General features: G+C 39.2%; 1 protein-coding gene across 2 annotated transcripts in view; it reads right to left on the bottom strand.

Annotated features, from left to right (window-relative positions):
- The window catches only part of RNF145 (ring finger protein 145), a 90,808-nt gene that overhangs the window by 6,363 nt on the left and 75,371 nt on the right, over nucleotides 1-9,074 (bottom strand). For both annotated transcript variants that reach the window (XM_042453591.1, XM_042453592.1), the window contains exons 6-8: nucleotides 6,935-7,110; nucleotides 5,413-5,553; nucleotides 3,828-4,010 (exon numbers count right to left, since the gene is read on the bottom strand). In XM_042453591.1, coding sequence (XP_042309525.1) covers nucleotides 3,828-4,010; nucleotides 5,413-5,553; nucleotides 6,935-7,110 — 500 coding nt within the window. The remainder of the gene's footprint in view (nucleotides 1-3,827; nucleotides 4,011-5,412; nucleotides 5,554-6,934; nucleotides 7,111-9,074) is intronic.

The following is a 9,074-nucleotide window of genomic DNA, read 5'->3' as shown; positions in this document are numbered from 1 at the left end:
GATCCCCTACCCTTCCACAGTTGCTCACCCTGTCATAAACCTTTCACAGCATGTGATCTTTAGAAACTGGTGAGCAGGAGATATAGACATTCTACAATCCTCAGTTTAAATCTCAGAGCAGTGTAATCAACACCAAAGGTACTATCACAGAATAGAATCATAGAATCGTAGAGTTGGAAGAGACCACTAGGGCCATCCAGTCCAACCCCCTGTCATGCAGGAAATCCAAATCAAAGCATCCCTGACAGATGGCCATCCAGCCTCTGTTTAAAGACCTCCAAGGAAGGAGACTCTATCACCTTCCGAGGAAGTGCATTCCACTGTCGAACAGCCCTTACTGTCAGGAAGTTCCTCCTAATGTTCAGATGGAATCTCTTTTCCTGTAGCTTGCATCCATTGCTCCGGGTCCTGTTTTCTGGAGCAGCAGAAAACAAGCTTGCTCCTTCTTCAACATGACATCCTTTCAAATATTTAAACAGGGCTATCATATCGCCTCTTAACCTTCTTTTCTCCAGGCTAAACATCCCCAGCTCCCTAAGTAGTTCCTCATAGGGCATGGTTTCCAGACCCTTCACCATTTTTGTCGCCCTCCTTTGGACACGCTCCAGTTTCTCAATGTCCTTTCTGAATTGTGGTGCCCAGAACTGGACACAATATTCTAGGTGGGGCCTGACCAGAGCAGAATACAGTGGCACGATTACTTCTCTTGATCTAGACACTATACTTCTATTGATGCAGCCTAAAATAGCATTGGCCTTTTTAGCTGCCGCATCACACTGTTCACTCATGTTCAACTTGTGGTCTACTTGGACTCCTAGATCCCTTTCACACGTAGTTTCATTCAGCCAGGTGTCACCCATCCTATATCTGTGCATTTTATTTTTCCGCCCTAAGTGCAATACCTTACATTTCTCTGTGTTGAATTTCATTTTGTTAGCTTTGGCCCAGCTTTCTAGTCTATTCAGGTCATTTTGAATCTTGATCCTGTCCTCTGGGGTATTAGCTATTCCCCCTAATTTGGTGTCATCTGCAAATTTGATAAGTATGCTCCCAATTCTGTCATCCAGGTCATTGATAAAGATGTTGAATAGCACTGGGCCCAGGACAGAGCCCTGTGGGACCCCACTGGTCACTTCTCTCCAGGATGAAAAGGAGCCATTGTTGAGCACCCTTTGGGTTCGGCCGGTCAACCAATTACAGATCCATGTAACAGTTCCTTTGTCTAGCCCACATTTTACAAGCTTGTTTGCAAGAATGTCATGGGGAACTTTGTCAAAGGCCTAACTGAAATCAAGATATACTATATCCACAGCATTCCCTTCATCTACCAAGCTGGTAATTTTATCAAAGGAAGAGATCAGGTTTGTCTGGCATGACTTGTTTCTCTGAAACCCATGTTGACTTTTTGTGATTATGGCATTGCCTTCTAGATGTTCACAGACTCTCTGTTTAATGATCTGCTCCAGAATCTTTCCTAGTACTGATGTCAGACTAACTGGACGATAACTGTTGGGATCCTCTTTTTCCCCCTTTTTGAAGATGGGGACCACGTTTGCCCTCCGCCAGTCTGCTGGGATCTCTCCTGTTTTGCAGGAGTTTTCAAAGATTATTGCCAATGGCTCCGATATTACATTTGCCAGTTCTTTTAATACCCTTGGATGGAGTTCATCTGGTCCCGGAGACTTAAATTCATTTAGATTAATAAGGTGTTCCTCTACTATCTCTTTACTTATTCTGTGCTGAAATTCCCCTATTCTGTCCTCTGCTCCATTATCCTCAGGTTGAGCACCCTTTGCCTTTTCTGAGAAGACTGAGGCAAAGAAGGTGTTGAGTAATTCTGAACAGCTTAAGGATTGTAGATTATTTGACTTATTTAAGGATATGTCAGGCCATCAGCAAGATTTCAAGACAACCATAGGGGTGCCCATGTATTATGTTGAGCATGTGTACAGTCTCTGAATAATCAGGCCTATTCGGAAGCTTTTTAATGGCTGTTCTGCAAACACCAGAGGGTTCTTAGGGAAACATTTGATCCAATAATAGTAAAAGGTAGGTTCAAGCAGCACACTGTACATGAGTTCAGACTGTAATATTCAGATAATGGCGAGATCACATTTATACCTTACTTTTATTCAGGTACTAGAATCATACTGAATCCATAACTGTACGAAAGATGAATGAATACATATATGGTTCTGTGAACTGAACATACATAACCTTCATAGCAACATTATTACTATTCAAGAGTAGTATCATGTAGATCCTTATCATCTAATTCAACTGAAGAAACCTAATTAATTGATATATCTCATCCCTTAGGCGTATGTATGGATGAAGTGCACATCCAGCTACAGATCTCATGGGGTGGGGTGGGGGAGCATTCACTACATCACGCTAAACTGTGTCTAACCAGCGGACTTGCATAATCAAATATCAATCATTCATGGATCTAGCACAATATCTGTGTCTTTAAATTTCAAAAACACAGTGTTATCAAGTGCCATCTAAGGTCTTTTCCAGAACTTTGTTTCAGAGTTTAATTTGAACCAAGCAGAGCTGAAATACAGTCTGCTGTCACCAGGGCTATACAAGTTAACTCTGATTTTCTCTTTTCCCCTTGCTAATAAATATAACATGAACATGGTGCAGGCAACCTGTGCTGATCACAAGTAACCTCTAAGCAAAACAGACGGTAGATAAAAAATAAACTTCTTATTTAACTATGTTCCCAGGCTACAGAGAAAAAAGACAAGCTGAAATGAAGATTAGCATGGTACAAAAAACACACTTTTTTCTTGAGGCACTAAAAATATCTCAGATGGGTAAATTAAGTCTGAAATAAAGAAGCAACATTAAACCAATTGTGGGCCATCTCTGTCCAATTGTGAAAAACAATTCTGGTTCTCTAGGCTTTACTTTTAAGATTACTGTCTTACCCCACCCCAGCACTCTGATTTATTGCCTTCTGTGGCTATTTTCATCTTCTTATATGTGTCCGTTTGCTTGCCATTGGTCTATTTTGTTCCATTTTGTCTGAGCATAATTTTCACCACACTGTTCCCTTGCAGGGCTGCATGAATTTATTCTTCTATCTATCTGCATAGAACAGAGTATCTGCAGAGTATAAATACATTTTGGCATCTGTTTGTCAGAAGGGGTAATTCAGGCTTCATGGCACAGTTTTAGTAGTTTATTTATATCTGCCTAAAAATATTTTAACTGCTGACCTGAGTACTATGTCTGCATATTAGTAATAAAGCCACGCAGAACATACTCAAACCACATAGCCTATACCTCTTACCTGTAAGTTTTTACCCCAGTATTTTTCAGCCATGCACACAAAAAATACAAGTATCCTAAGTATTCAGCCACAACCGGGGCTGTGTTCTTTGAGTTTTATTTTAAAAATTATTTCAACCTTTGGATGGGTTTTCAATAAGCTTTGTGCTCAGGTGCTACCTCTTCTGCTCAAGTGCAACAGTTCCTTCCCTCCCTCATCTTCTGATTTAAGATAAACTAGTGCTTGCTGCTTTTTCCAAACCCAAAATGGATGATGCTTGTCCAGCAAACTAGGATTAGAAACCTTATAGTTTCTTACTTTGAATGAAACTGCAAACATTGTTTTGGCTCAGATTGAAAAAGAAATGCTTGACAGGAGGAAGGCATCCAAGCTCATTTGGGAGCCTGTTCTTAAAGAGTCAAAATGAAGCTTGGTGTTCATATTTAAAGGAGTTCATTTTGTATAACCCACAATTAATTAGATTTACCTCCAAGACATCCAGAATCTGAAAAGCTACCACCAAATTTAGAAAATACACATGACTTACTTGTCTCTTGACGCTCCCAGAGCTAGGACAATGGGATCTGCAATCTCAAGCATGGACTGTAGGATGGAAGCAACCACGATGAAGAGGATAATACTGAGCAGGAAAGCCCGATGGACAACTTGAAGTTCAATCAGTCCAGTTTGCACAGCCAGTATTAGAAGTGTAACTCCTTCTGTCATTCCTCTTTAGATTAAAAAGAAAAAGAAAAATGGAGAAATTAAGAACAAAACACAGAGTACAAACTAGTTTGAAACAATTATAAAATTGCTTTAACTAACAGGCAACAATCTCCCCCAAGCTTTTTATGCGAGAATGTTTTGCATTTTGCACTAGATTCCAGCTAGTGGCCTTCCTCAAACCAGATTCTGTTTGCTAAGTGCCAGCTACAAAACCCAATAGAAGGTTGATACTGATTTCAAACTTTTCATAAAGTCATTTGGGTAGACCTAGAAAAGCCATTGTCTTTCAGTGTTATTTATTCCACTATACAAAGGAAATCACAGTGGTCCTATGTTACTGGCCTTGAGTACACCCAAATCTATATACATTGATTAATACAGAATGCTATGACTGGAGAATTTCTCTACACATTCTCTTTACCAGAAATGCTCCTGCATCACATCTGACTTCTTCCATTCTCAGTTGTTTTATAGCCCTCTTTGTGTGCTTCTGCACTGAAACAGGATTTCAATTCTAGAAATCATGTGCCCTTATGGTATCAATTCTTATTGTATTGCCACACCATTAAACAGAGAAAAGGAACTATTTTTAGCTCTCTCTCCTTTGAAGATGAAACAAAATTACTCTGATTGGCACACTGAAGAAAAACAAAAGGAGGAAAGGAACTGGTAGTATGAAGAAAGCTTACTATTTATTACAATTCTGTGACAGTGTGCCTCAAGCTTAGTAGCTTTAAGAAACTCGAGATGAAGCAACATAGACTGCCTAGGGTTACACATCAAGATGGCAAGCAAATGCAGTTGCACATTCACTCAAATGTACAAAGACAATGCATTGTTCAGACCAAGAGGAGATGCTAAAAGAAGGCTCAAAGGAAGACATTCTGAAGAGGGTCTTTTCTTTAAAAAAGTAGTAGTAGTAGTAGTAGTAGTAGTAGTAGTAGTAAGAACTATTCTGTCAAGAGAAAAACAAATGCAAAAGGATCCAGAGAATTAAACCGGGAAAGTAAAAGAACCCTGGCAGAGATATTGCCATCAAGGTTTAAGTGCAGCTAGCAAAAACTGAATATTGAAATGTAATTCACAGAACATAGCATGGAATCCTAAGAGCTGAAAGGAAAGAATGAGGAACACACAAAATAGATTTGGGGAGCTGGAGTAGGGCTTTGCAATAAAATTCAAGCAATACACTGAAACATCAACCAGTATGCCTCTTAGCAAAAAGAGGGGTTTCAAGAACGCTTGTCTTTCAGGATCTGATTCTAAAACAATCAGAGCAGATGGCTTTTTGTGAGGATGTTTTACAAAGTGTATCCCACATGTGCTTTTAAATCTATGTAAGGTGTAAAATCTGTTTCAGCCTATCCAACATGGATTGAGAATTGATTCCCTATTGTGCAGCTTACCTGTTCATAGCTGGGTCATTCATGAATGCTCGGTAGCCTTGCAGATAAAACTTGCAGAGGGTTAGAACTCCAAGTGCCACAAAAGAGACTGTAAACACCAATCCCAGAAGAGAATAGGGTGTGCTGCAGCATTCTGCAATACTTAGATAGAGAAAATACACTTATTATTGAAACTTTGAACAAGTACAGCATGTTATATAGTGCTATAATGATGCCTATGCTCTGTTTGACAACTGCATGTTTGAGCCCTAGCTCCATGAAGCTTCCAATATGCAGGTCTGGCAAAACAGATCAATCCTAAAATATGCTGACCCAGAGCAAGTCTTAAGTGTGTATGTAGTGTGTGCATGCACGCACACACAGTTTCTTATCAGATGGAGATACTGCTGCATTTTGTCAGTATTTATTGCAAGACAGCACCATCTTGGGCTGTTGCTCTGCTTGTATTTTATGAAAACATATTATTCATTTATGAAGGAAAAAATAAATTCTTTATCTGATTTATTGACATTTCAAATAAAAATTGTAAGGATAAGCATATAGATCTGCTAATTCATTCCCCATAAAGCACATCTTAGAAAGAGGTAGTTAATAGTCAGAGACAACAGACCAAATAGGTTTAAATTGTAAGTTGAAATTCCTGTGTTTACTCTCTAGACTGTTACAGACATGTGTGAGCCCAAGGATGAGCTCATACAAACTGAACATATTTGTAAGAAAATTATGTTAAAACATGGGGCCTGGGTTCTTTTCAGTGTAGATTCCCATTCCTTACTTTGTTTTTATTTCAGGTACATATAGTCCTTCCTCTGCATTATTGCAGTATGATCACTGGAGGAAGCTCAGCAACATAAATCAATCCAAGTTTCATTTCTCCTTCAATATTTTATAACTATGTTGTGCAAATGAACTCCACTTGACTGCACTGAGTTTTGAGGACAGCTCTTTGAAAAATCCCTAATTTTTTTTCATTCTCTAAACATGTAAACAAAATCAATCTAACTGTATGGGCACAACACATTTTATAGAGGTCTCAGAGTACACAAGACTCTCTGCACAACCACAATACTGGGTACAGGAGTAATCCTAAAAGACTACAGCGAAGTAGGCACTTGAACCTGGACATACTGGACTCATGATTTTTCTAGCCTGAGGGAATTTGTCAGCCACCGAGTTCTGATAATTTCAGTTAGTATGTCTCCCAAATGCTTTCTCTGAAAAGTTTAAACATTGCAACATTCAAACCATTTCACTGCAGAGAAAAGGTAAACAGAAACAAGACCTCTGAATTTTCACAATTTTTATACCTTAAAAAAAGTTGGGCATAAAGTAAACAGGTTCACAGATATATATGCCTGTGCCTAGGTGATGCATATTCCATTACTTGAAATAAGTCCTATCTCAGATATATTCTTGGGGACCTGTCTATTGTTGCTCTTTTTCTTCATTTGTAAGAAGCAGATCCCCCCCCCCCCCCATGCCAGTGACTAACAACTGCTAACTATAGATTTTAGTTAATTACCTGGTTAGAAAGAGAAAGAGAAGCCTTTCCCTAGAGGCAGGCTGATCTCGTGTGCTGAAGTACGAGTAGATTTGAAGAGCAAATAATACAAGCCAGAAGACCATGAAGAGGACAGGGACTACCAGCTGGTTCCACAGAGACATTCCTAAGGCCAGGAGGCCATACACCTCAACCACCTGGATAAGCCAAAAGAAGAGAAGATCATATTTAGTTGTTTTCTTTCTTTCAATTATCTCTATGTAGGTGATGTCATACACATTTAACTACTGTATAGACTTTCAGACAAAAGGTGATGGCATGACTTATGTATCCAGTTTAAACAATATAAATAAAAGAATTTTATGCACCAGTATGTTCCCTTTCTCTTTACTTCTCCCATGTCCACCATCTAAGTATCAGCAGAAATAAATATTCAATGAATTCTTCACTCTCAGAACATGTTATAGTGTGGAAATGTGCTTCAGAACCTTTTTAAAAAGCAGCAAACACCTACCAACTATTTTTACTACATCTTTCCTGACAAAGGATTTTTAAAAGCAGGTGTTATAAACCTGAGTTACCACTTCCTCTTTTTCTGTGTTGTGTGAATGCTGTTTAATTGACACTTAATTAACTGGTGTTGATTAAGATTTCAATGTGTGTGCACACCCACTTTTTTTCAACTTAATACACTCTGTCATGGCTTGGTAATTTTAAGACCAATGGTAATAATGGCACACAACTCTCACCTTGGTCACATTTCCTTGGCATATTTGCTGCTGATACACTTTCAACTATGCAATGCTCCCCAAAGAGGAATAATAATGGGTTAGCAGGGAATGGAGAGGCTACCAAGGAAAGATGTAAATGTTATTTATCTAAAATGACTAGATGACATGAAAGGAAGTTCCTTTTCTCAAAAGGCCTACTACTGCCAGGGCAACAGCAAGTGCATAATGGGCAGTTTAGCTTTCTGAGAGTTCTTTGAGGCAGGACAATCTAGCATTACATTTAACATCGAGGAGAACATTCAGTTGAAAAAGCGGTAAGGTCTCTCTCTCTCTCTCGTATTCAGGTTAGCTTTAAAACCATTAAAAACTACTTTCTGTATTACACTGGACGTAACACAGCATGCCATCTTCTCAAGGATTCTTTCTAAGGTTTGCACATTTCAGCTACTGTCAAGAAGTCCTTATTGTTATTTTCCATCAAGTCAGCTTCAACTTATGGCAATTCTATAAATGAGAGCTCCAGGACACCCTGTCTTCACCAACCCTACTCAGGTCTTGAAAGGGGAAATCTGTGGCTTTCTCGATTGAGTCTATTCACCTGATCTCCACTTTACCAAACACTGCTGCATTTTCCAGTGAGTCACATCGTCTCATAATATGCTCAAAGTATGACAGACTCAGTTTAGTCATCTTGGCTTCCAGGAAGTGAATAGGCTTGATGTGCTCTCAGGCTCATTTCATGGCCTTGGTAAAGGCAATATACAACTTGCTCTAGTTATTTTTTTTTTAAGCAGACTGTAATGGGGTGGGCAAAATGTGGCTAAAGCTGTTTTTGCACTCTGAAAGGGCTCCACCCTGCAAAATGTGTGTGTGTTTAAATCAAAATGCATTCACACTTCCCAGTGAGTAGGGGAGCAATACTGCCATGGCTTTACTGCTTCCTCTGCCTGTTTTATATTGTTCTATACTCATTTTTATTTTTATTTTTTCAAAATAAGAATACTTGACAAAATCATTTACAAGGACTCAGGAGGCAATTTTTGAATTAAAACAAAGCAAAATGAGAGAGCATGAAAATGTGTCCCTTCAAGGCCTAGTGCAGAGTGTGTGTAGTGTGACTCCCAGTTTGGGAAAAAGGTGGGATATAAATTCAATACATAAATAATAGTCCCTGATTAGTTGAACATCCATGTTAAATGGTTTCTGCAACATTTCAGGAGTGCTTGCCCAAAGGAAGGGCATAGGAGGATACATAATCAGAAAAACTGTTTTTGGCTAGAGATACCTTGCACCCAGAGGTAAGACAAAGTAAGCAAGCAGTTTTGTCTATACAGTTGCCCCTCCTTTTGCACGGACTCTGTTTGCACGACCCTTGCTTATTTGCAAGGAGCAAATGAAGGGGATTAAAATGGGGGGGGGGGGGGGTCCCC

The sequence above is a fragment of the Sceloporus undulatus genome, chromosome 2 (genome assembly GCF_019175285.1).
Source record: "Sceloporus undulatus isolate JIND9_A2432 ecotype Alabama chromosome 2, SceUnd_v1.1, whole genome shotgun sequence".
Classification (NCBI taxonomy): domain Eukaryota; kingdom Metazoa; phylum Chordata; class Lepidosauria; order Squamata; family Phrynosomatidae; genus Sceloporus; species Sceloporus undulatus.
Note: the sequence above shows the minus strand (reverse complement) of the source record. Positions and strands in the feature narration are given on the sequence as shown.